This window comes from Notolabrus celidotus, chromosome 9 (genome assembly GCF_009762535.1).
Source record: "Notolabrus celidotus isolate fNotCel1 chromosome 9, fNotCel1.pri, whole genome shotgun sequence".
In the NCBI taxonomy this organism is placed as follows: domain Eukaryota; kingdom Metazoa; phylum Chordata; class Actinopteri; order Labriformes; family Labridae; genus Notolabrus; species Notolabrus celidotus.
This window is the reverse complement of record NC_048280.1, coordinates 14730382-14756949: the sequence shown is the minus strand read 5'-3', so window position 1 is coordinate 14756949 and position 26568 is coordinate 14730382. Positions and strand designations below refer to the sequence as shown.

Below are 26568 nucleotides of genomic sequence, written 5' to 3'. Positions count from 1 at the left end.
GCGATGGAGGGGTGAGATTTAAAAGAGACGGAGCTGAAGGAAGAGAGGTTTAGGGCAGAGTTTCTTCTTTCGATTTCTCTGCTAGTTCGATAAGTGCTTCTGCAGTCGATATTTCCTGTGTTTACAGTCTGTGCTCTTTAATGAAAGTCAGACACCAGCCTGTGGAGCACTCTTGCACACACACGCATATAGTGTCTCCAGTTAGAAGAGAGCGCTTCCCATCTGCGTGTCCCAGCGTTTGTTTGTTTATTCGTTGTATACAGAAGGAGCTGTGATCTGAATTAGCGTAGCAGCCGCATGACTCATTCATACAGAACTTACTCTCTACCTCTTCCTTTGTTTATGTTTTCATCCCCTCGTCCGCCTGCGCCTTACTCTCTGTATGTCACACACACTATTTTTTCCTCTCCATCGTTTACTCTCATTTTAGTTTGTGGTAAAAGAGAAAGAAAAAAATCGCATTTTTCCTCTGAAATGGAACCATTCACAAAACAAAAAAACAGATACCTGTGGTCAAAACTAATTCACTCAAGTTACTGAAAGGTTGGATGGAAAGCAAAAGTAAAAGGGGCAGACGAGAAAAGAAAGGGAGAGAGGAAGTCAAGGAGGGTTATGTGTTGACTTAGGCAATCATTTAGGCTTCTTTTTAGTACACACACACAATCACACACACGTACGCCCCGAGTTAGAGGGCAATGATGGGTGGTTAGGCCCTGGCTCCATGCTCAGTTGAACAGAATGGGGCCGTAGAGATGATCCATGGGTGATTATGTCTCTGCTAATGGGAGATCATTTCCCGCTTAGCTGGTCATGCCGGAGATAGATGGGACGTCACACATACACGAGCACACACACTCTCTCTCACTCTCTCACACACACACACGGTCCTCACTGCAGAGGATGGAGGAGTGTTTGTCAGGCCTGTTATCTTTGACAGGTAGTGTGAAGGATGGAGTGAAAAGGAAGGGAGGGGGAAAGGGACACAAATGGAGGAAAATAAACAAAAACAGCTCACCAATATTACCATTGCTCATTAGCCTTTTTAATTTTAAAATAACAAATCTTTTGCAGCTCTTCTTCTCTCTTTTTTGTGTGTTTATTTACCAAAATCAGCAGAGGCAAAGTTTTCCAGACACAACAAACTGTTGAGTGGCCATTTGTCTGAAAATTCAAAATCAAGTTTCAATCAAACATCATCAAACATCATCAAACATAATCAAAGGGCCACTGACGTGCCGTGGGGGATGTGGTGTACGCAGGCAAAAGACGCTCATTGTCCATGCAAGAGTTCTGCATTTCTTCAGATTTATTTTCCAACAGCAAGTAAGCAGACAACAGAACAAAGAAAATCGTGACTGCTGCTTCCTCACAGTGCTTGTAAAAACTATCGGCCCACCCATGTACAAGCTGGTCCTCTGCCTGCCTACCTGTGTAACCTTAGGTACCCTGAGTGCTAACTAATTACCAAACATTACAAACTAATTATGCAAAAGCTTAATATGTTTATGGTTATCAAAAAATAACTAGCAAAAGGAACTATTATCATAGTTATATATATACATAATAAAACAAGCATTTAGAATAATCTAGAAACAATTCTGCATATTGTTTGTAAACTAAATACAAAGCTAAATATTAACAACAAGCTAATATTACTAAATATTGATTGAAATGGTGATGTGGGATATTTTTTTATTGCACTGCAGTTTGAAAAATTCCAGACATCCAACAATGGACCCAACCAAGTGAAATATGCAACTGCTTTGATTTCCAGAGTACAGTTAATCCATATTATTCCGTTTTTTATCGCTCTATAGGGAAGTCTAAAAAAATGAAAATATGTTGATTGCAAAAAAGCCAGGGAAGCAAAGAAACTAATTGATTAAAGAAAGAAAGAAAAAAAAGTATGGTATTATTATAAGAAATAGTGAATCGAGCATAGCCAAGCAGCAACCTCTGTTGATGAGAATTAAAAAATTCAGTACCCAGAGTGTCCACTGCATGCTGGCTGCAAAAGCCAGGGAGGTTGTTTTTAAAGTTATATTTTTGGGGCTTTTTCACCTTTAATATAGAGGGGAGGACAGTGGATAGTATAGGAAACAGGGAGAGAGTGGGGGGAATGACTGCAGGCTGGATTCGAACCCGGGCTAACAGCTTCATGAGCACGCAACTTAACCATTAGGCTAAGTCCGTGCTGTGGAGGTTGTTTTAGGTCCCATGTAAATGTGCAAATGCAATTTTTTACAGCAAAATTAAACATTTCAATGTGATTTTAAAAACTATATGTCTTAATTTGTTTTTCCATACTGTTTGTAAGACTGTAACCTGTGGATAATGGGTAGTAGTTATACATACATTTGCATAACGAGGGGCACAGATGAGTTGCCTTACAGTTGGGTGAATTGTAGCTGTTTGCAACCCCAGCTCCACCTTTTTGCTTGTGTTTGATTTATGCTGATCAAAAGCAAGACAGAGTCAGCATTTCAGACATGGCACCCACAATTACCGAGCTTCAAACTGTCCCTCCAGAAACCAATGGCTGACATCACAAAGACCATTTGGAAGTTTTTACAGTCTGTTAGTACAGCATGCAAATGTGTGTTGTCTTTTGTTATGCATGTAGAAATGCTGACACACTCAGACACTTGTAGAGCTTTGTAGCTTGTTTTATTCCAAATATAACGGTAGCTTGTTCATATGTTTCATTGATATGTTTCCAGGAGTGATCACAAGAAGTCTGTCAATCTGTTGCTCACAACAAGTTATGTTATAGAACAGTTCTCATGACTCATGATTCTCATGAAATATTAACCACACAGAGTGCAGCGGGAAATCCACATCAAAAATTGCCTGTCTCTAATAAAAAGCCTCTTCTGTCAAAGTTAATAAAGGCTCTGGGAATATTATCATTTTTATGGTAACTAAGCAATTTAGAGGCAAATGTAGTCAAATGGGCACAGAGGAGGGATATGTTATTTTGCTTTGTCTAGTCAGTGAATATATTACTTTTTACTGTAGTTCACTTCACAGTCAACACATGGGGAGGAAAAATGTTTTAATTTGGAGTCCTCAGTAATTAATTGAGGCATGAAATCCTGCTTTGCTGTCCTGCAGATTCACATCAGAAATCAGGACTGTTTCTTATTGCGTGATTAATTCTGCAACATTGTGATCATCGGTATTCACTTCGCCCTCTTTGTCATGATCAGAACTTCTCCAGAGTGAAAATGCAGGTCACCATGTCTCTGGCCTCGCTAGTGGGTAAATCTTCAGACTTCCAGGAGGAATACTTGAGACGCTCTCTCCGCACCATCCTGGCCTACGCTGAGGAGGACACTGAGATGCAGAGCACTCAGCTGCCCTCACAGGTATACAGTCACACACACAAACTCACATAACGCACTGCTTTACATGACTGATATTGATTGCATTGACAGCTTATGCCTGCTTCATGAGCCTGTCTTTGTTTTCAGGTGGATGAGCTTCTGAGAAACCTTAACAGTATTCTGTCAGACACAGTAAAGATGAGGGAGTTCCAGGAAGATCCGGAAATGCTCATGGATCTCATGTACAGGTTAGAAACACAAAAAACCTATACAAAAAGTCTGTCTCCAAGTCTCTCTCTATCTGTCTCACTTTATCCCACTCTCTTCTCTCTCATCACCCTGTGGCTTCTCTCTATGTTGTGCTGCTGGTTCCTATTTCTCTGTGGTCTGGGCTGTTTTGCCTCTATTTGCTGCCCTCACTATGGAAACCATGTGGTAGCAGTTTAGTCTTCTGATCTGGCTTTGTGTATATGCAAATGCAAACAGTGTGTGTCTGCAGAGTTGTGTGTAGGAACATGAAGGGAAATACTGAGACAAAGAGAGCATACATGTGCTGTATGTTGATTCAGGCACTATACCTCAACATGTTCCAATGTCACCTACATGTGTCATTTATCACACACCTTTGCGGTTTCGATCCTGAGAGTTTGATGGCTGCACACGGTGACCTGTTAGCTATATATTCTTACCCAGACTCACCCCAAGCTCCAAAACACACTGGTCATTGATGCACAACACATTTGGCCTCCAGATGCTTGAATTCATTTGTAGGTATAGCGCACTGACTCACCTGCTTTGAAAAATAAATTCATTCAGACTGTGTCAGATGTATTCCTGTGTTGTTATGCTTATGATTATTCATGCAGTCCACGAACAGGAAAACATTTTCCATACAGATAAAAACATGAATCGTGGGTTGAACTGTATGACGGTGACAAATGTATATCAGCCTGTTTACCGTGTCAGAGTCAAAGTTGCGGTCAAACTTTTGCTGTGACGGCACCTCTGCTCTGGAATAGCATTCCTCTCTGTATTCAATCAGCATCATCTTAAGACTCATGTTTACAGACTTGCCTTTTTAGCTGTTAGTTCATTTTTTCAGAGCTCTGGTGTGAATATTTTAACTCTATTTGACCTTGTATTGTTTTTATCTTTATTTGTGATGTTGTTTCTGCTTGAGTATGCTTGTGTTTTGCTCTCTGTGTTTTTTGCTCATCTCTTTTAACTTTTTCTGGAAAGCTCTTTGTGCTCCTGTCTTGAGAAGTCCTCTACAAATACATACAATGCTAAAATTAAAAATCATGGGTTTGACATAAACTTTTACAGCTCTTTTTTCTTCTTTTCACCTGGCTCAGTTTGTAGTTAAAGCTACTTTGAGGAGTTATTTGCTGGTTATGGAACAGATTTAAATTTATACTGATACCTCTTTTTGAGCCACAAAAGCAAACAAGACCATCAGCATTAAGATTGATTCATTTCTAAAAAAGTAATATGTTATGCCTTGAACTGCTGCTGCAGGGTAGGTGTCAGACAAAGTGAGTTACAGCCCACTGCAGAAACTTTTTTTTACATGTTCCACTGCAAATATTAAAAAAAGATTATACGTTTTTGTGAGCAAACATTACCTAAAAATTTACAGAACAAAAGGGTACACAGGGGGTGCCAAAATCACATTAACCAAAGGTTCCACACAGGAGCTTTAAAAATAGTCTTGGGGGTCTCAGTTTTACTTGTTGATGTTTTCTTTGTCGTTTTCTTCTCAAGCCCTTTGCCAAAATGAATTGATATAAATGTAATGTGATTATCAAATTCATCATTTCACTAACAAACTTGTTCTACAGTACTTTATTTGGATGGCTTTTCAAATCAAATACCCTCATTTGCAACCTTGCCACTTTTGTGTGGTTTGGCAGATTTCTCAGCCTCCTGTGCACATTGTATTTATTGTATCAAACTGTTTCTCTGCCGTTTTCTTGGCCAAGTCTCCCCACAAAAGGGAATAATAATCTCACTGAAACGTTTACCTGGTTAAGTAAGGGAAAGAAAATATGAAAAAAGTAACAATGCACTTCTTGTCCTCCCCCCTTCAGGATAGCAAAGGGCTACCAGACGTCTCCTGACCTTCGTCTGACCTGGCTGCAGAACATGGCAGAGAAGCACAACAACAGGAAATGTTACACCGAGTCGGCCATGTGTCTGGTGCATGCTGCTGCCCTGGTGGCCGAGTATCTCAGCATGCTGGAGGATCATAAGTACCTGCCTGTTGGCAGCGTCACCTTCCAGGTAGAGAACACAAACACAGATATGCACACCACATTAGCAAGAGACCAATAATAAACACATGTTCAGACAGGGCAATGGAGCAAGTACAACCACACAAACTAAGCATTCATCATTTGTTTGTTGTGACGGTTGGTTGTTTAGTTGAACGGAGGCAAACCCTTCCCTGTACAGCGCACAACATCACACATCTCCCCATGGATTATATCCAAATTTGGTCGTGTGTCCAGAGGGGGGAGCTGTACACTCATAACGTCAACATATAAATATGGTCCCCTGATAGCACTGCTTAACACAATGCCTTTGAAGATGAAGGAGGGGAAAGGCAAATGTGCTCCTGCGGGATCATGTGAACAGACTGTTCCCTTGAACCGAAAACAAACAGTTATGACAGTCACTATGACGACAGTGTTATCGATGGGCCGTGTCGCACACAGGACCTCTGTGGTGCTTTGGTACAGGACCCTCTAACCTGTAGCAGTCAGCAGGTCATTGATTGGACAGCCATCAAATTAGTTCCATTTCCCACTGTAGGACATCTCCTTTTAAAGTCAGCCCTGTGATTGATCATTTGATTAAGAGAACTAATTGATCGATTCGCTGACTTTTTCTCCTCAGAACATCTCTCCCAACGTGCTGGAGGAATCAGCGGTGTCGGATGACATCCTGTCCCCTGATGAGGACGGGGTGTGTTCAGGACGCTACTTCACAGAGAGCGGCCTGGTGGGACTGCTGGAGCAGGCAGCTGAGCTGTTCAGCAATGTGAGACAATGAAGCTGCCGTGATATTTCTTTGTTTTGTAGTAGCACAGAAACATGTAGCTGTGTCGCAAATCTATGCTATTTTTTTTTTTTATTGTATTTTTTATTTTTGGGCATTTTCACCTTTATGGATAGGACAGCTGAAGAGAGAAAAAAAATGTGGGGAGCAGAGAGAGGGGGAGGACATGCAGTAAATGGTCGAGGCTGGAATCAAGCCTGCAACCTCTGGGATGAGGACTACAGCCTCTGTATGTGGGGCGCTTAGACCGCTAGGCCACCAGCGCCCCTCAAATGCTAGATGATCATTTTTCCGAAACAATTAGTTGTCTCATTGGAAGTTAAGCTGGCACTGTACACCAAAGTTAGTCTTGTTTCCTCAACTTTATTTATTATTTACCCCCCAAAAAATACATTAAATATTAAATCCAGGGTTAATAAAATACATTGTTTAAAATGAATTATGTGAAGTTTTTCCAAAGATTGATTTTTGGACATTGCCCTAAATTGGTAGAAAAAATCACAATGTGTCAGATTTGTTGTCCAAATGACAAAGTGGGCATTAAAGATGACTAAGAGTTACCCCTTCTTCACCCTCGACCATGTAGTAGTGGAGTTGTTGTATGTGTAAAAACAATTGTTAATGCTGAAACTAAGCAGCCTTGTAGTGTTTAGTTTGAATTCAAGGTACCCAAATGCTTACATTGAGTTGTGAATGCCCCTGTGGTGGCCATGCCATAACTCATTTTGTTTAAAAAAAATGTTGTATTAAGTGTTTTATTTATATGATGTAATAACTCATGCTAACCAGTTGTGATTGCTGTTTCAACAGGGTGGTCTCTATGAGGCGGTGAATGAGGTCTACAAGATTATCGTTCCAATCCTAGAGGCTCACAGGGATTTCAGAAAACTTGCATCCACTCATGACAAGCTACAAAGAGCATTTGATAACATCATACAGAAGGTAAAAAAACAACAGATTAATAAAGTATTAGCTGCTTCATTTATTCAATTAAGATTAAGGTGGAAATAGGAAAGAGAGTATACAGTAGACGACCTTGTGGGAGAGATCTTTTATAGAGTGTAAGAGCAATTTAAAAGAAAGATTCTTCTACAGGCAGTAATAATCTTTCCTTTTAAAACGCTTCTCTGTAACTAAGAGACTAGAAAAAGATAGATACCATTATGGTGTTTTTTTTCCAAAGGATTCACAGCCATATCAAATTTTAGAATCATCTCTTTAAAGTGCTCTTAACAATAGGATCCCGTAAAGGGCAATGAAAATAATGAGAAACAATATGTCATTCTGACTGGAGACTAATATAAAACCTTCCTTTGTTTCCCTCCAGGGCCATAAGAGGATGTTTGGAACTTATTTCCGGGTTGGTTTTTATGGGGCCAAGTTCGGGGACCTGGATGGACGAGAATTCATTTACAAGGAGCCGGGGATCACACATCTGCCTGAGATATCACACCGGCTGGAGGTATGAGCATAAGGAAAATGTTTGTGTGTGCACTCTTATGTATGCTGTGAATTAAAGTGTGAATGAGTTTGGAGGGCGAGGCGAGGATTTTGCCTCACTGGACTGCTGGAATCTGGTAATGACTAAGAGACTCTGGTGAACATAAGTACTGAGGGCAAGACTCAAAATCATCTGCTTTTAGTGAGCTTAAATAGAGGTTTGAAAACGTGTATGCAGAGAAGAAATTTCATGTAGAGCCACATTCTTGATTTTGAGTCACTTAATCAGATGCTGAGTGAAAGCCAAAGTTTCATTCATGCAACATTTATTCAGCTCCTTTTACATGTTCTTCAATGAAGTTCTTTGAAATACCATGAAATCTGTGCTGGATTTGAATACAAAAATGAAGACCGTTTATACTAACCACAACATTTTCCTGATTCCTAGAACTTCTACAGCCAGTGTTTTGGAGAGGCGACATTAGTGATGATCAAGGATTCTACACCAGTGAACAGGAAACAGCTGGACCCTAGCAAGGTGAGTGACTTCTACATATCTGTCTATACTGCATTGACAGTACAGAATATGTAATAACAAATATCAAAGCTCATGTGAGGACTTTTTAACATTGAAATTAACAGTGATACCTCTTCAAAAGCAAAAGCAAAAGAGACCATTAGTGACAAGATTGACACTTTCTGCGTTTGAATATTTGATGCCTGAAATGGCTGCAAGGGGTCACATGTCAGCTGAGACTATTTTTAGCATGCCATAGCAAATATTCACAGTGAGTGACACATTTCACTGTCAGGAGACAGAAAAATGGCAGAAAGCACTACTTACACATGTACAGGACAAGATCATTGACTGTTTATAGAATGGGCAACGTGCCTTTACTTCAAACCCATTTTGAAATGTGAATCCAAAAGGACATGCACATTTAGAGTAACACAAAACAAACGTGTAACCTACAAATAGGGCTGAACGATTAATCGAATTCAAACCGACATCGCAATGTAATAGAATGCAATTTTCAAATCGCAAAGGCTGTGATTAAAAAAAAAAAAAAGTTTCATGTACACAGACGCAACCTTACATGACACGCATACAATAGGTGACCGTAATGCACCTTTCAGCTGGTTTGCAGACGGCCAAAAATCTCCGAAGAACGAGACACGTGCGAGTGGGGGATGAAGAAAACAACTTCAGCCACTTTAAGTTTTGATCAAACATGCTTTAAACTTAAAACACTTGTTTGGCAGAATTTTGTTATGTAGTTGTGGTGAATGCTTACAAGACTGCAAGTCAAAGTATTTAGTAAGTTTGCAACTGTAATTCAAGTAAATAAATAAACCATATTTCATATTAATTCATGCTTCATTTGCCTTTATCTTAACATAAGCCTAGCCTATGAGAAACAAAAAATTGTGTATAATAAATCTAATATTGTTTATTATAATACAGATTGATTTATTGCTCGTGTTTGTTGAAAAATACATGAGAAGAGGACCTTGAAAAAATAATCTTATATTAAATCGCAATCGCAATATTAAGGGAAATAATCACAATTAGATTATTTTCCATTATCGTTCAGTCCTACCTACAAAACAAAAATGACTATCCACCACAAGCTGCACTGTCATTTGTTATGATGCAAGTCTGATAACACTACCTGTAAACCAAAAACCATCACTCCTCTTTAGGCATATATCCAGATCACTTATGTGGAGCCCTACTTCGATGACTACGAGATGAAAGACCGGCTGACAAACTTTGAGAAAAACTTCAACCTGCGGCGCTTCATGTACACCACGCCTTTCACCAAGAGCGGACGACCGCGGGGTGAACTCAACGAGCAGTACAAGAGAAAGACCATCCTCACCACCATGCACGCCTTCCCTTATGTCAAAACTCGCATCAATGTCATCCAGAAAGAAGAGGTAACAACAAATTCATGGTGTGGAAAATATAGTGTCTCTTTCGATAGTCTGTACGATATGACCTTTTCTTTTTCACATTCCAGTTTGACCTGACTCCCATCGAGGTTGCCATAGAAGACATGCAGAAGAAGACGAGGGAGCTAGCCGTGGCCACACATAGAGAACAGCCTGATGCTAAGATGTTACAGATGTTGCTACAAGGCTCTGTGGGAGCTACTGTTAACCAGGTACAAGCATCACATGAATGGAAGCACTGCGTCTCTTTTACACTGCCGCCTGTCTGCTTCTATTATAGCTGAAATGATCGCTTACCGGTACTTCTTGTTTAACAAAATGATGGCTGTCCTCCTAAAATGATTGCCCCTTTATTTCACACAGCCCCCTTTGTCCCCCCTGAGTGTTCCCTCTTAATGTGCAAGGGAAAATAAAGCAGAATAATTTACCCCTATTTATCTTATCACATTTACAGTTTCCATTGTAGTCACTGAGTGCAGGTGGGAGACATGACAGCAATCACACATCAAAGCCCTCGCCCCATCCACAAGCCTAATCCTTCCTTTGCTTTTCCCATGATTTAGTTAAATTGTCAATTCATGGCCCCCTCTTCCTTTCATGTCTCTGCTGCACGCCATGCTGAACCGGAGGTCTCTTTGATCTGATAGCTTCCAGGTCCTGCCAGCATGGTGAATGTTGGAGTAATGATGAAGCTAGCTACAGCGTCCCTGCTTCCTTCCCCCCTTTCTGTGCTTTATCTTCCAGCGTCTAATCTGACAGGTCCCTTGCTCCGTTCTGATGGTTGTATACATAACGTTAATGCTCAACAGCTCCGTAAACATATAAGTCTTGACTGTAATCAGCACAGGAGGCTGGGTTTCTGTGTGTGGGTCCGCAGCTCAAACTAAGGACTGAGGCCCAGGCCCCAATGCGTTTATGATAATAATCAGAGCTGTTTAACTGTGCCTGTCGTGATGCAGGCGCTGTGTGAGCGTGCTGTGGTTTTATGATGAATATAAGTTAGGATAACAAGATCTCATGCCGGGCAAATGGGAGCCAAATGGTTAATGTATGCAGGGCTAGCAGTGACATTAGCCATGCAGGATGCTGATCATGGCCCCTTCTCCGATCTGATATCTTCCCCATGTTCGAGTTCAGCATGTGGGCCCTCAGCTGCATTATGCATGCACTTAGGAAGTCATTTCCCCGTCTGAATGAAGGGCATTCTCATCCCTCCTTTGTTCCTACGCTCTCAAATGCTTCCTCTCTTACCTCCTCTCCTTCCTTCCTCCGCCTCGTTTTCGCTCGCTCTGTTTCTTTGTGTCTCTAACTTTGTCTCTTTGTTGTTGTCCCTTCCCTCCTCTCTCCGCCCCCTGTTCTAGGGCCCATTGGAGGTGGCCCAGGTCTTCTTGAATGAGATCCCAGCGGACCCGAAGCTCTTCCGTCACCACAATAAGCTGCGCCTGTGTTTCAAAGAGTTTATAATGAGGTAAGATACGATCAAAGAAACACCACCGAGTGACAACGCACTGCACCAAAGTCAGGCAAAAATTAGGAGCAACACCATAAGAATCAAGAAAAACAAGACCTTTTCATGATTAGCCATTAACGTAAAGCATGTTCATCACCTGTTCAACTAGAGTTTTCATTTCTACTCCTTTTTTATTCTTACCAGTGGCAAGGAATGGCTCAGTTGGTAGAATTGTTAAAAAAAAATAAAACATCAAAGCGATTCTTCAGGAGAAAATCCACTTTCTTTTTACTTCAAATATGTCTTTGAAGGAATGAGAGACTTTTCTAGGATGCTCTCTGTAAACATTAGTGCTGATGTCAGTAAAAGAAGATAAAAGAGAAGTGTAGACGACTGTGACTGATGGAGACTGATATCCTGCCGTTTTAGCTGAGTGTCAGTCAATATGTTGCCTTGCAAGCGACAAACCTCGCCAAATTGCTCAGTACGTCACAGCAACAGAAACTAAACAGGTGCAATAATGAGAGTTTGTAGGAATATAACCCATTGTTTGTTTTTTTCATTTCCCAAATGACAGTCAAATATATATTTATTGCTATCCACTTTTTTCTCCTAAAGTGGAAAAGGTTTATTGTTCCCAAGAGTTTCATTAAATTTTGAATATTCCTAACATAAATTAAACCACCCTACTCGCAGCACACAGTCTGAGGATATGCAGATTTTGTGCGGCAGATGTGTGTCATTTGTGCAGGCGTGCGTGTATATGTTTATATGTGTTTGCTTTAATCTTGTGAGCATGTGCCATTTGCTTCAGAAAGGTGGTTTTCATTTGCCAGCCCTCATGTCCCATTCCACCAGCCCTGATTGCTATAAGCAGGTTGGCAAATATTTACTGTAATTTTAGAAAGGTTTATTTTCTATACTTAATCCAAAGAAGCTGGCACTGGACCCTTTATATGTCAATCTTCTTTACTGTGGTGTTAGAAAGAAATCCATCCTAGGAAACACTGTTCTTTCTTTTTTTGATGAGTTTTTTTTCTCTCCACTGAATCAAAGTTCTCCTGTCACATTTGCTTGTCATCGTTTGAGTCTCTCATCAAACATCTCATCTGCAAGTGTCATATGTAATCATTGCAAATACTTTGATCTAAAATGGTGATAAGATGCACTTTAATGTTCACAACGGGTCTGCATTGTAAAGCTGCATTAACAAAGCAGCAGTATATATACCTTTTTTTTTTATTTTAACTTATTGTTTAATTCTTTTACTCTCTCAAAAGCCCTTTTTGGGACGGGTGTTCCAAATTAGCATTGCTACAAACCCTATGATACTTGCATTGGATGGCTGTTCTCAGTTTGTATCCATTCCTAAGAACTAAACCATAAATGAATATTTGTATATTCTTCCAACATACGTATGTATGAAATATTGCAGTTTAAGTCCTGTATACTTTGTACTGTTTTTGCTTTTATGTTAACATTAGACAAAACTTTATTCACTCTTAAATAAAAAAAGAATATCCCGTTTAGATTCTGTTTACCTATGATTAGTTCGAAATGATTCATCTGGGCATTTAATGTTGCTTAGTTATGACCCAAACCATAGTTTAGCACAGTAAGTGTTAATGTCAGCAAAACTATGTTATGATACCAATCAAGCAACAAAGGATACGTGATGGAAATAACAGCCTACCTGGGTTCAGGTTCAATTGTAACATTTAGATGAAAGGCAAGGAATGAGAGTTAACAGACATTTTCTGGAGTCTTCAAATTTTAGTTTGTAATACTGGCCAAAGGCGCAAGAGATAAAATGAGACCAAACAGGCAGTTATCTGAGGAAAGAATGGTGAAAGAAAACATCAAAGCATAGAAAGAAATAAAAGCCGTCATCACTCTGCACAAGCTAACATCCCTTTTAGAAAAACCTTTACTGTTGTTAAATATAGAGGAAAATCCACCCTCTTCTCAAAAACCCATGTCACATGATATCACTTCTGTATTCATTGCAATTAAAAAGTGTTTTCTTTGAGACTGGGTAGGGTATTGACAATGATGACCGTATGAGAGCAAAGCATACAGTGTATTTAAAGTCCTGTTTTTTAAGGATACCTTGATATTGTAGATACTCAACAGTGGAATCAGTTTTTAACATTTTAAACCAAGCTGTCATAACTTGAGCTAAAGTCAGTAAATGTACAGCTTGGAAAATCTTTAACTTTCATAAACTGTCTGTAATGGACATCTGCCTGCGTATTTTATTGTATAATGTTACACGACAGCAGTTTCCATATTACCCTCATTAAAAGCTAAGAGATAAACCCAGACATGTGTTTGCAATAATCTCAGTCTCTCTGATTTCCTGCAGACTACCCTGTAGGTTGGCCATTATACATGTCATGATGGAGACCCCATACCTGCCCCCTGCTTCTAGTTCAGCTCTGATGCTTTGTTGTTTTCATGTTCCACAGGACATTTTTTTAATTCCAGCACATAATAGAGAATACATTTTTTTCTGTTAGTCATTTTGAATTTGGCATTTTACCTCCACTACTTATTTACTGTGTTTCGAAACAGCCCTGTGGGTCATTTACAGTTTATTCTAGCTGAGGTACTTGGAAAGATCTGAAAGGCATATGGATGTTCCTAACAGTCAAGCACATTGTTAACTCACTCAGATGTCTGGCATGCAAAGCAGTCCAATTTATGTCAAGTAGTTACAGGTTGTCGTTAGAATGAAGTGCAGTGCCTTTCTGAAGACTTGGGAATAGAGAGGGGATTACTGCAACATTGGTTTGCATAGAATCACTGTTGGAGCTGTTCTTAAGTTTGATGTAATTGCACCATAAAGGTCAAGGAGTGTATAAGACTCTGTATTCATCTCATGCAATTTCATATAAGACCATGTGTTGCTCTGCTCTCTGTTTTGTAGGTGTGGGGAGGCAGTTGAGAAAAACAAGCACCTCATCACATCAGACCAGAAAGAGTACCAGCAGGAGCTGAAGAAGAACTACAACCGGCTGAGGGAGAGCCTGAGGCCTATGCTGGAGAGGAAGATCCCCGAGCTGTATAAACCCATCATCAGGCCCCGGCTGGAGAACAGGTAAACAGACCAACCAAACAAAACAGCCAATTCTGTTTTGACACAAGAGACTGGAGGGGAAAAAACACATCATTGATCTTTTCATCACGTTGTATGATTGCTGAACCCGAAGGAAAGCGAGAACAAATGGAATCGAGCAGAGATCCATTCACACTGTCCGTGTCACCTCCACAAATATTGATAGCTGAACCACAGCCACTGTACACAGATTGATTTCAAGCAATGCCTGGTGTATAACCAGGCATTTTTCCTCACTAAGAGCTTTACTGATCGCCTTTGATAATTCTGAAGAAATCTTGAAATGCTTTTTTTTCTCTCAAGGTTAAGTGTGTATTTTAAATGGATACATTCTGTCATATTCAGAACCTCTTTAAACAGAACTCAAATGAGGGCAGGCATTAATTCCAGCGAAGCAACATGAAAATCCTAAAGAAAGATATAAAAACTAATGCAGGGGTTTCTGTGGATAAGTTCCAATTTTGCTGTCTAATATTTTAAGAAATATCACAACAATACACTGTGTGAAGATGTATTGATACAGATACAACTGCAACAAGAAAGGGGAGTGCAGACCACCCTTAGGACGGTTATTAGCCTTAAATTGACTTGAAAAAACTGCATCTGTCTCAAATAGGAACAGTAGCATAACATAACTGGGATGGGGCCCTAGTGCAAATATTTTTTTTGGCCCCTTCATCTTGCCCTAAACAGAAGAACAACCTCATATGCACTTACAAGGATGGACACACACAAGCACTCCAAACAATTTTATAGCAGACAATTCATATCACAGTGTAGAGACTCACGGCACAACTCCCATCCAAACCAGCCAATTATTGCAGACACAAGCTGTAGCAACACATTTGTCTACCCCAATCTAACAGCCTGCCTCAAACCACCACTGCCTGATTTCTTTAAACTACAAAATACATTGGAAATAGTGTCGGGACTAAAGGTAGCTTACACTGGATACTGATAAGCATAAAACATGTCAAATGGAAACCACTGAAGCTTTATGGAAGTCCCCTGATACAGTTACATGCAGACTTTCATTATCAATTGCATGGCAGCCAAATTTTATCAAAGATACACAGTGGATGTGCATTTCCCAGGATATGAGAGGTAACAATTATATTTCAACTCCATCCCACTCCACAACAAGGAGAAACCTTTACTTACCAATAGAGGTTCATCCTACAGCCTTTGTGCTCAGCAAAGTCTGTGATAATACTGTTAAAGTACACATTTCTAGTTCTGCTGTTCTCTGTTGACAGCATTCAGTCTGCTGAGTCTTTCTTGCCCCATGCTGCAGCTTAAATATGATTTTATCAGTTCCTGTTTAACACCCATCCTGTTGTCTCATCTCCTTCTTTTTAGAGCACTATTTTTAGGCTTTAGTTTGCTATAAATTATGCAGATAATAACTGTATAAATAAATAAATGCAAAAAAATAACTGGTCATCGGATTACTTTTAGTCTTGTGTCCTCATAAGGTGAAAGAGTTAGGTTCACACAAGTTATCATGTAACGTAGAGTCACAAGGTCATTCGATATGCAAAATAACATTTCCCAGCAAGCCTTTCGGTTATACATTTTGAGAAGAAAGTAACCAGAGTAAATAGGTGATTGCTACAAATCATATTTATTTAGGAAAAAAAATAGTTTAGGAACACTTAAATAACCCTAAATGATGAAGAGTATTTAAGACTGATTCAAAACCATTAGTAAACCATATCAATTGCTAGGGGAACAAATAACTATTGGAAGCCTGGCACAGCTTGTTTAGAAAGCTTACTACAACGTCACGGTCAGAAGGTTGCCTCTCACCCGATGTGTTTAATAAAGTGGCCGCAGTGGACGTTCCATGGGCCTCCCTTTAAGTGCATGTGCCCCGGTGAATTGCATTGGCTGCACTGCCAATACTTAAGCCAGTACTCTGAGCTGGGTACAAAAAAATTAACACTTTAGGAAGCACAAGCATTTATGACTGGGATAGGCCTATTAAATCTGGCATTCCAGGTTATGCAGAGCAGGTAATTAACCTTGAAATTACATTTTTGTGCCTTTATCATGAAAACGTTTACCTTACGCATATTATTCGTTCTACCTGCTTTGCCCATCTGCTACCTGCTTTGCCTATTATCATCATTATCATAACTACTAATCTTGTCTTCTGTGTTTTTCCTCTCTCCTCTCATCTAATGCTCTCACAGGGATTCCTTCAAACGTTTAAGTTTCCGCAGAAATCAGGAGGAAAACTCCTGAGATGCCACAGCTTGTCTGAGAGAGAGAGAGAGAGAGAGAGAGAGAGAGAGAGAGAGAGAGAGAGAGAGAGAGAGAGAGAGAGAGCTACAGGGAGGAAGGGGAGTCTGTCACACAACCGAGACAGGAAAAGAGAAGATAAGATGAAAGAGCACAAAAGACAAGGAAGGGAACTGCTGATGATACCCCTGCACTTCTCTGCGCTGGAGCAGCACAATGTGTCCATAGTGACAGACTGAGTCTCTCAACAGTCCAGCAGTGTTTATTGATGTCCACTGTTTGTCTACTTTTATGATTTCATGGTTGTTTGTTACAGGAAGCACAGCAGACTGAGCATATAAATTAGAGAGGTGTGAATCTTAGCAAAGTGTAGCTTTTAGAGCATTTCACTGTAAAATCTTCAGATGCATTAGCTCTGTCGATTTCCTTTTTATAGAAAACTGCAAGTCCTAATAATGCTGCAATCATTTCCTCTGGGTTTCTAAAGACGGTATCCCTCCGATATTCCTGCTGTCCCAGGGACTGTATGTGTGCTAATGATGCTTGTGACCTGTCTGTATGTGCGTGTAAATGTGTGAATGGATATGTGTTTACTTTGGTAATGTTTGAGGCAGAAGATTTTGGTGCCATACTGGAGTCACTTTGTACTCAGTGACGTGAAATGATTCTGTTATGTGCTTAAGAGCCTTTGAAATACTTCCTGTGTGTGACATGTGCCAGGTGGAACAGTGTATTGACGGATTTGCACTGGAAATATAGACACAATTTCCTTTGTTAAAGGAGGCTATTCTTGTGTAATTTTGTTAGACATATATGGCCTAGCTCAGTAGCTAATCAAAGAGTTTAACTTATTAAGAGTTGTGATTTTGCAGGACAATAGACTCATCTGAGGCTCTACATTACACATATCTTACCTGTTATTCCACATTTTGTACATATTAGAGGTATTGCATCAAATAGTTACAGAGATGTTTACAAAGGTATGAAAAACTATTTTGCATTTTATTTTATTGAAAGGTATTTTTTAGATCAATGATAGCAATAACCACAAGTGAAAATACTTAGATCAGTGGCTCATTGTACTGACACAATCTCATCATGAGTTCCAGTAGTTTCAAACAGGTTTGTAAATAGACAACATACAACACAACAGTGCCAAATTTATTTATGTAGGAGCTCAGATGCTTAACTAGAAATACAATATTTTGAAAATTCACACCATTTGGATGTTTTTTGCAGTGTGAATTATGTTTACTCAATTTTTCAGATTACATTCCAGTGGAAAAAGTATTAATTTGTGGAAAAATTATTTTAATAGACATCCATGAAACAACTCTTCTGTGGTGTAAAGTTGCAGTTCATACTGTATTTCAATAAAAGAGTTTTGTTTTTCAGAAATGGAGGTACATTATTTACCTTGATAATACTCATTTGATCATGTTTTGATCTAGGTACACCCCCTATTTATGAACTGTTGCATTTTTTTTTATGGCTGAACAAGATGAAAGGGTTACAATAAACGTATTAATCATGTGTATTATTTAAAAAGTACTCCCATTTTTGAAACACATCATAGGCTACTCTAAGTTGTTATTATTTGATATGTGGCTTTCAACCACTGGAAACTGCATTTTTTTTATCTGTCATTTAATGTCCTTACCTGTTGTGTTTTATCATGTGGAGCTCTAACTTGTCATGCATATAATGCTGTTGAAACACCGGAATAAAACCTAATATATGCACATTTGTCACTGCTGTTAAGCTGGTACCTTATTACTTATTATTCTTTATTCAGTTGTCAAATAACTTTCTTACTAACAATTAACAAGAAGACAACAATTCCTGTTTTAATCTTCATATATTGATAGGTTGGACTCACTGGGGGCTGTGGTGGAGAGATTCACACAGAAGAAGCTAGAGGCCATTCTAAATTACACAGATCATCCACTTCACAACTTCTTTGTGGAACAGAGAAACAGCCGCAGTGGACGGCTCATCCCTCTGCGCTGCAGGACTGAGAGATACAGACTCAGATTCATCCCTACAGCCATTAGGCTTCATAACTCTCTAGCCAATAGAAGATGAGCTGACAGACACCTGAATTACTTGTTTTATGTGATTTTTATAATTTTATCTGCCAGACACCTGAATATCCTCCTCCGGGGATTAATAAAGTACATTCTATTCTAGTTATAGAGGCTTTTTATAAATACTTTTTGATTGCCAGTAGGCATTTCATAACAAATCTAATGTTTTAATTGATGTGTTTAGTGCAGCAGTTAATGTAGTCGTATAAACAAGTTGCTTAACCCTCCTGTTATGACCCTTTTAAAATTCTATTTTAGACAATATATGCCTTCCTAACCAGCTAAATACAGCATAGAAATATGGGCAGCATGTGACAGAAGTGTCACATTAATTTATCAACATCACTTCATAAAAAAATAAAAAATCTAAATGTAAAATAAAATAAACAAAAATCTATGTCATGTAAAACTACTGTATTTATATTTAGGGCTTTCCAATGTACATGTAAAGAAAGTTTTAACATTAATTTTAATGTAAAACGAGTGAGTTATCCTCATTGAACCATGATCTGTGAGAGTTAGAGAACACCAATGGACTAAATCTTGATTTAAATGGTCAGTGATGGATTTAAAAAATAGATTTAAAAAAATTGTATTGGAATTTTTGGGGTTCTGACACTTATATATAATAATAATTGAATATGCCCCAGGAACATTATTGCTGTTCCAGAGAAATGAACATAACAGGAGGGTTAAATGACACCAGTCTCAGGTAAATGTCTACTCAGGGTTTTTCTCTCCTTTGTCTGGGATTAACTGCACACATACTCTACAGAGGAAGGTGAGGTCTTAAAACGAGCGGGAAAAGCAGGAAGGAAAACTACAACGTTCTACTGTCGCACTGACGTCATCACCCCGCGACTTCGGCATGCCTGGTAGAGGTAAGCTGTAGATTTCATGAAACAAAACAAGCGCTGCATGACCCACTGTGTTGCAGATAGATGGTTTTGGCTGTTTCCTTGCACAGTGAAGCTTGTGACTTCCGTAGACTTGCTTTCCGTTGATTTTTACCCGATAGACAATGGACGATAGATTGTACGTGAGACTTTAACAATTCCTGTCATATTATTAGTTTGCCTCAGAGTTCACGTTACACTCGTGCGTTGATTCCGGAAAAAACATCTCGTGAACTGTCCTCTGGTTTAAGACAGACGTGCTTTGTGTCACCCTTCCAGTTTATGTGTATGTTTGTGCAGGTACTTAACATAGCAGAGTTGACAACTTCATATACTTTATTTGAAATAAACAATGAACTTTTTTCTACTTTGACTGTGTAGCCTTAAATTGAAAACAAAGTTGAAAGTTATCCCTTGGCTGTCATGGTTGATAGACCATTTATCCCTAGATACACGCAGTGGTGGACAATAACAAAGTAAAAAGTAAAATTTTTGAGTATCTTTACTTTACTTGAGTATTATTTTTTTGGGGGTACTTATTTTTACTCCACTACATTTAGAATTATTGTACTTTTTACATTTCTATCAATGCTCTAGCTACTCACTACTTTTGCTTTGAAGTCATTTCATGAATTTCCTTCTCTTTTCTGAAATCTGATGCCTAAGACAGTAAAATGTGTTTGTGTAGTTCTGTTTGTCTCAGTGGTTTAGTCATACCTGTATATCGTGCGTCTCCACGGTTGAACGTGGAGCAAACACAGAGCAGATTTCACTCAGATCAGGCAGTTCATTTAGAGGTGGTAATGATGACTATAATTCTCCACCTGAGCACCCATGGTCATATCTTCAGCCTGTGTTAGAGGTTTTTTGAAATGAAAAATAAAGAATGATACGTATTGTTGGAAATGTTCTCCTTGTTTCCCACTCTGCCCAAACATACAAACAAATATTCACTATCCAACCTGAGAGAGTGTGTTTTTTTCATTCCAGATGAACATTTCAAACTAAGTTGTCTGTGCTCGGAGTAACTTAGTTGCTGTTTTTATTCCATGGTATATTTCTTTGAGATTTTAAGTAATGGTTTCTAAATAAACATAATCTAACTGAATGTGCTCCTATGTGTTCTTGACTGCACTTATGTATTGTGAAAATACAAAGTTTTGAGATTTTATAAGAAGTACTTTGAATACTTGTGTATTTTTAAAAGGAAGTACTTCAGTACTTTAACTCAAGTAATAATTTGACGGAGCAACTTTCACTTGTATTGGAGTAATATTTGACCTGGATGATCTATACTTTGACTTAAGTAATGCAGCTGTGTACTTTGTCCACCACTGCTTATGTTGTTACATTAACTCTCACAAATGTGAACTGTCAGACACTTCACATAAGGAGTCCCTTTGCATCTCGTCCATTCAGTACTCATTTATTTGGAACAGTACAGTGACAGTACACAACAGGACAGTGCAATTATCAATTTTATACCATTTTATTTAGATCATTTTATGAACCAGAGAGGTCAAACGGGTCCGAGATGGATGTTTTTAATGGAATATTTTATAACTATCCTGCCTTTTTCTGTTGCTGCAGATATTATATACTGTTTTTGTGTGTTCATGATTTTATGAACATACTCTTGCACTGAATAGCCTCTAAGGATTTCCTGTTGTAAATGGTAATTGCACCTTGGTCCTGCCAAGTCTGCGTCATGCCCTAAGAAGGCTAAATGGAGGGATTGTGACAGCAGAAACTCATATACAGCAAGAGAGCTTTAATGTAGGCTATAGCAGACACCTAGCTGTTTCTGGCATCGGGCTAAGTTGTTTTGCTAGCACAGCTTTATTAACACAGATCAGAAATGGGATCTTGAAACTATTTTCCTGTTTGTGAAACATTTGTTGAATGTGAACAGATTGAGTTTGATTCTTAAGTATGAATATGAGTGAAGCATACAGACCCAGGGAGGCTTGGCTTCATCATTGTGTGCTGGCAGAACGCTATATTCACAGACTAAAGTATCTCAGCATACAGGAAGCTATAGCATATCAAGTAAAGCTGTGTTTGAAAATAGCATAAACATTTACTTGGTCAATAATAATAAGTTTAATTAAAAGTTTGTACTCAAAAAACAACAAGGCTGAGTAATAAAGCTTTATTTTTCTTTTTGCCTCCTAGGTCAAGCTATTCTGGATGCAATTTGTGTGACATGGAGCTAGAAGGGGATGTAAACCCAGACACAGATGACCTTCCACTTCGAGCCAATACTAACCACATACTTGTCAGACATTATGTCCTGGACTTGACTGTTCATTTTGACAGGCAAGTAATCAGTGGCAGTGTTGTTGTGTTCCTGGATCCTTGCTCTGGAGATGGTTCAAAGACTGAGGATAACAGTAGAACTAGAGCTGACGAAAAAGCTGGGTTCAAAGATGCTGAAGGAAGTCAGGAGTCAGGAGAAGTGGGCAGTTTCAGGAATGTGGATATCATGGAGGATGGTACGAAAGCACTTGGGGGGGCAATGACAAGGATGGAGGAGATGCCAGGTGCTGAACACCCAAGTGTTCTGTGGGAAACCAACTGTGAAGGGGATTTCACCCTGGTTTTAGACTCCTGTGATCTTGATGTCTCAAAGGTGGAAGAGTTGGACATCAACACAGTGTCAGCCATGTCTGGCCTCTTACCAGAGGCCACATCAGAGGAGTCTGGAGTCAGTTCCCTGAACCCACACTCAGCATTTGTCTATAATCTTATCTCCATGCACTCTAGCCAATGGAGGGAAAGACATAAGCTCTTCTTGTTGTGCAGCCGAGCCCCTGCTGCTCAGGATGGTGGCTCACTGCGTTTCCATACAGACGGATGGAGTCTGCAGGTGAGGAAGAAAGGTGTTGCTTCACCTCAGGAGTTCCCTCGTGCTCTCAGGATCTGCTATGAGACAAGGCCAACAGGAGGCTCTGTGAGGTGGACTAAAGACCAGAACAACAGGTTTGTCTCAGGATGAGAACAATTCAAACCATTCAATCAAAGCTTTTATTTTTTTGCGCAATAAGACCCCCTCTTAAAGATTATAAATCCGGCAACTGGCAGCATATCTGCTCTGATTTCTGCCACTTGAATTGCAGTGTAATATTCTGAGCCTGCCATGTTAGAATAGAATAATTCTGATTCATTAGCTCACAAAAACACGCTGCAGGCTATTATATTCTGCTGTGTTTTGTGTGTGTATGCTTTATGTCTGTGTGTGTGTTTGTGTATTTGTATGTATTTGGTGGATCCTTTGAGCATTGAAATGAGGGTTGTTTATAGTTTACCATTGTTTACCCTTCCAGGGTGTGTGTTTACACTGCCGGTTCTCCCATCAACAACCGAGCCCTCTTCCCCTGCCAGGAGCCGCCTGTTGCCATGTCAACATGGCAGGCAACAGTACGGGCCCCCAGTGAGTGTGTGGTTTTGATGAGTGGAGAGGAGCAGGCTGTACCTATTGAGGACGAGGACACACGTAAGCTGCTATTTCACAAACTCTGTCTTGAACCCTGAAGAGGTCGAGTCGATTTCATGAATACAGTATATTTTAATATTAAAAAACATCACAGCTTTAATTCTGTACTACATATGATGTCTTCTGTCAAGACTTTTGATTAGAAAATAAGACTTTATTTTCAGAATAACAGCAGAAGTTAAGCTACATGTAAAATTGGATAAGGGGATTTTGACTCAAAGGTAACACTGCCTTTCATTTGGTCATTTGTCATCAGAGGAGACACAAAAGATACCTGCTTGTGTCAGACAGCTGTGAAGGGAATAAAAAGCCTGTTATCTTTAGCTAACATTACTCTGATATTTCATTAGAATTAAATGGCACAAAGGGAATGCACTTCCAAGTGTTTAAAAAGCTTTAATACAACAATACTTCATCCATGGACATACTTTTTGTGAGTCACATTAGATTGGTTTTAATCTTTTCATTTGCAGTGGTGGTTGTTTACCAATGAGGACACTAACTCCCATGATCCTTCAGGACAATATCAACCCACATCTGTTTATACCGTTTAGACCAAGACACCCGTAGCAGCTTACATTCCATGATAATTCAGCAACAATTTAGGTGCCGTTGCTGTAAGAAGATTGTAGGCGTTAATAGGATCTTAACTTGGGAATCTTTTTTGCATCTGTGCAGAAACATTTAAAAAAAGACAGTTTTTTTTTTCAAGCACGTATTCTCCATCCTGTTTCCAGGTGTCTAAAATCTAAGTTTTCAAATGTTGTCACTTAGGTGTTGCTGTTTGTTTATTGGCATTTGTGTCAATCGGACAAGTCAGAAAGAATTAAAAGGTCTGCGAGATATGATTATTTTATAATAACATTAAAGATGTTTGCTGTTTCTATTACCCATCTGTTAACCTCTATGTCACAGAAGAGGAATTTGTTGCTCATCACTGATTTGATAGAAAAGTGATTCCCTTAATGGGCATACGACCCTTAAGGGGAGGCATGGAGTTAAGATAGGTGGGTGTGGCTAGGCTAATTAACAGTTCACTCAGACAACTCACATTTACTTAAGATACATTTTATTGCAGCATATAGTATTGTGTTTGGCGTATGGGCTCGGAACTTCATTAATCCCCCATTAACCCCCCTCGGAGCCCACAGGTGGATGCTGGGGAGGAGGTGGGTATGAAGTTTGCACACAGCACTGAGCAGGACAGCAGGAGCACTTGCAAAGCAGAGGCAGAGGAAGGGAGACTTGCAGCTTAAATAGACCGCCAAATGAGAGGATGTTGAGATCAACTAATAGGGAGGATGATGACGTGTCAGTATGAATGAGCGCAGCTCGAGTTGTCTGCCTGAACTAGCTTGCAGGCGGCGCTCCATAAATGCACAGAGTTCCTGCTTGTAAAACATGCCCAGTATAGATGACAATGAGATGACAATGCTCTAAAGCAAGCATCCCAACTACTAAATGAAGATATTATGGCATTGGCTTCACTGCCGATAATGATTTTTTAGTTTGATGACTCTGACTTTGCAGCAATGTTTTTTTTTTCCAGACAATTCTTCAAATAGACTCTAAACATACAGACATTTGTTGGCAAAGGGAGTGTCTGATAGTGTGTTTAAGAATATATAGGTGTTTGTTTAAATGTCAGTGTGTAAGGTGAGGGTAGAGAAGGGCTTGAAAATATTTTCATCTACTAAGGGAGGCCCTGCAGAAAACGTTTGGGGGATCACTATGTTAGAGTGTTAGAATGAAGAATAAAGCTAAATGGCACTGCAGTCCAAATAATTCCTTCCGTTCTTCCTCCATACTTTCTGATTGTTATCTGGACTCTTTTCTTGTTCCCTACTTTTGACATTTTCATCCTTTCTCTTCTCCCCTCTCATTACTCTTTGCAGGTTTCTCAATCTGGAATTACTACGTCACTATGCCCATGCCTGCCTCCACATTCACTTTGGCTGTGGGCCACTGGTGCCAAGTCAAGGCAGATATTTCTTCCCCATCTATGGAAAGTGGGGTGATGGACAGGGCTGGTTGCAGCAAGGCAGCCAAAACCAAGGCTCAAGATGGGGGCTGGACTGAAGCTGAGTGTTTGTCTGGACTTGGAAGCTCCACCAGTGGAGTAGTAAAGGGCCCTCAACTCCAGACTGGCAGGTATTATATTATTTTTCCTATATTCTTTTCTTCTTGTAAGTCCTTCTCCTCCTCCAGACTGTTGTTAACCCAAGTCTGGCCTTTAGACGTTCCATGGTAAAACTTTCCTTTCGTCATACCAAAAATGAAGCAGGTGAAGTTAGGGTGATGGATAGAGTGCAGATCTCAATCTACCTTTTATGACAAGTACATTAAAGCTTGCACCGTAGCACACAGGGTTCAATGCCCAGCAGAAATTATCTTTGGAGAGCAAAATAAGTAAAGTGGACATATATTTTAAAGAGGTACAGGATATGGAGAGAAGGTTGAGTCTTTAGAGAGGGCAGGTTTGGGCTGGGGTCTCCCTCCTCAGTGGCCAGCAGGTTGGCAGGTCTGCCAGTGGTTTCCAGTAATCCTCCTCCTCCCCTCATGGTTTTCCTCCAGCTGTAGCCCGCCACTGGCCCCAGGAATCTCCTGCTACAAGGAAGGCCTTTATTTTCAGTGAATGGCTGGAAGGAAACTTGGAAGTGGCTCGAAACCTTTGGAACAGTTCTGATGCTGAGGATGGAGTTAGCGATGGATTTTGGATTTAGAGCAAATGGGATTGCATGTCGGCACCTAGATATTTTTGGGATCACTGTGGTTTGCTTTTGTGACGTATATATTCCATATTTCCACTGCTTTAATTTCCATGCCTAGGACAGACAGATCTTATTGTACCACATTTGGGTCTCTTACTCTTACACTGTTTATTCTCTTGGTATGAAATGCCATTAAGCTGTCTTTATTAACCCTGGATTCAACTTTTTTCCCCCCTGTTTTAATCTGTAACAGCAAAGATCCAACCCCCCGCTCAGACTCTGCATTCTGTTACTCTTCCCTTAGGGATGAGGGGGTCTCTGAATTGGATTGTTCAGGCATTGCAGATGACGGCATCTCTTGTTCCCATGGTGACTACCCTTGCCGATTTACTGAGCAGTTGGCGAGGTCCCAGTGGGTGATCCCACACCGTGTGTTTGGCCCCGTCTGCTTGCTGCACAATGCCCAGGTGGAGATCTGACAAAGAGCCTCTGAGACATGAGCTAATAATATTTAAATGATCAGAGGAGACAGAGAGCATCACTCAGTGTTTGTGTCACTGTGCCAGCTCTTATTACTGCTAACGTTCAGTAGAGTGCTTAAAGTATTACACTGTTCACCCATGAGGGCCTTTTACACAAATTTTATATTCTACAAGTGGAATGTTTAAACTAAATTACGTCATAAATATATCAGTCTGACCTGATGAGTCTTCTTGAGAGTGGTGAATCATTTTTATGAAAGAACAGTACATTGTCTTTGATTAAATACTTGTAGATTAAATAC

At 39.7% G+C, this 26568-nt stretch overlaps 2 protein-coding genes across 6 annotated transcripts in view; both read left to right on the top strand.

The window, feature by feature from the left end:
* The window catches only part of dock8 (dedicator of cytokinesis 8), a 68326-nt gene extending 49981 nt beyond the window's left edge, over nt 1-18345 (top strand). For 3 of the 4 annotated variants that reach the window (XM_034692219.1, XM_034692218.1, XM_034692216.1), the window contains exons 37-49: nt 3210-3368; nt 3474-3574; nt 5417-5609; nt 6225-6368; nt 7197-7328; nt 7714-7848; nt 8275-8364; nt 9531-9767; nt 9851-9994; nt 11144-11250; nt 14162-14332; nt 16546-16614; nt 16659-18345. In XM_034692219.1, the coding sequence (XP_034548110.1) occupies nt 3210-3368; nt 3474-3574; nt 5417-5609; nt 6225-6368; nt 7197-7328; nt 7714-7848; nt 8275-8364; nt 9531-9767; nt 9851-9994; nt 11144-11250; nt 14162-14332; nt 16546-16597 (1665 nt within the window). In that variant the 3' untranslated portion in view covers nt 16598-16614; nt 16659-18345. Of the gene's footprint in view, nt 1-3209; nt 3369-3473; nt 3575-5416; nt 5610-6224; nt 6369-7196; nt 7329-7713; nt 7849-8274; nt 8365-9530; nt 9768-9850; nt 9995-11143; nt 11251-14161; nt 14333-16545; nt 16619-16658 lie in introns of all 4 variants that reach the window. The other variant, XM_034692217.1, reaches the window with a different exon arrangement.
* A 1144-nt stretch (nt 18346-19489) lies between these two features.
* The window catches only part of aopep (aminopeptidase O (putative)), an 88118-nt gene continuing 81039 nt past the window's right edge, over nt 19490-26568 (top strand). Inside the window, exons 1-5 of one of the 2 annotated variants that reach the window (XM_034692635.1) lie at nt 19490-19562; nt 21753-22559; nt 22904-23073; nt 24969-25224; nt 26089-26251. In XM_034692635.1, the coding sequence (XP_034548526.1) occupies nt 21784-22559; nt 22904-23073; nt 24969-25224; nt 26089-26251 (1365 nt within the window). In that variant the 5' untranslated portion in view covers nt 19490-19562; nt 21753-21783. Of the gene's footprint in view, nt 19717-21752; nt 22560-22903; nt 23074-24968; nt 25225-26088; nt 26252-26568 lie in introns of both variants that reach the window. The other variant, XM_034692634.1, reaches the window with a different exon arrangement.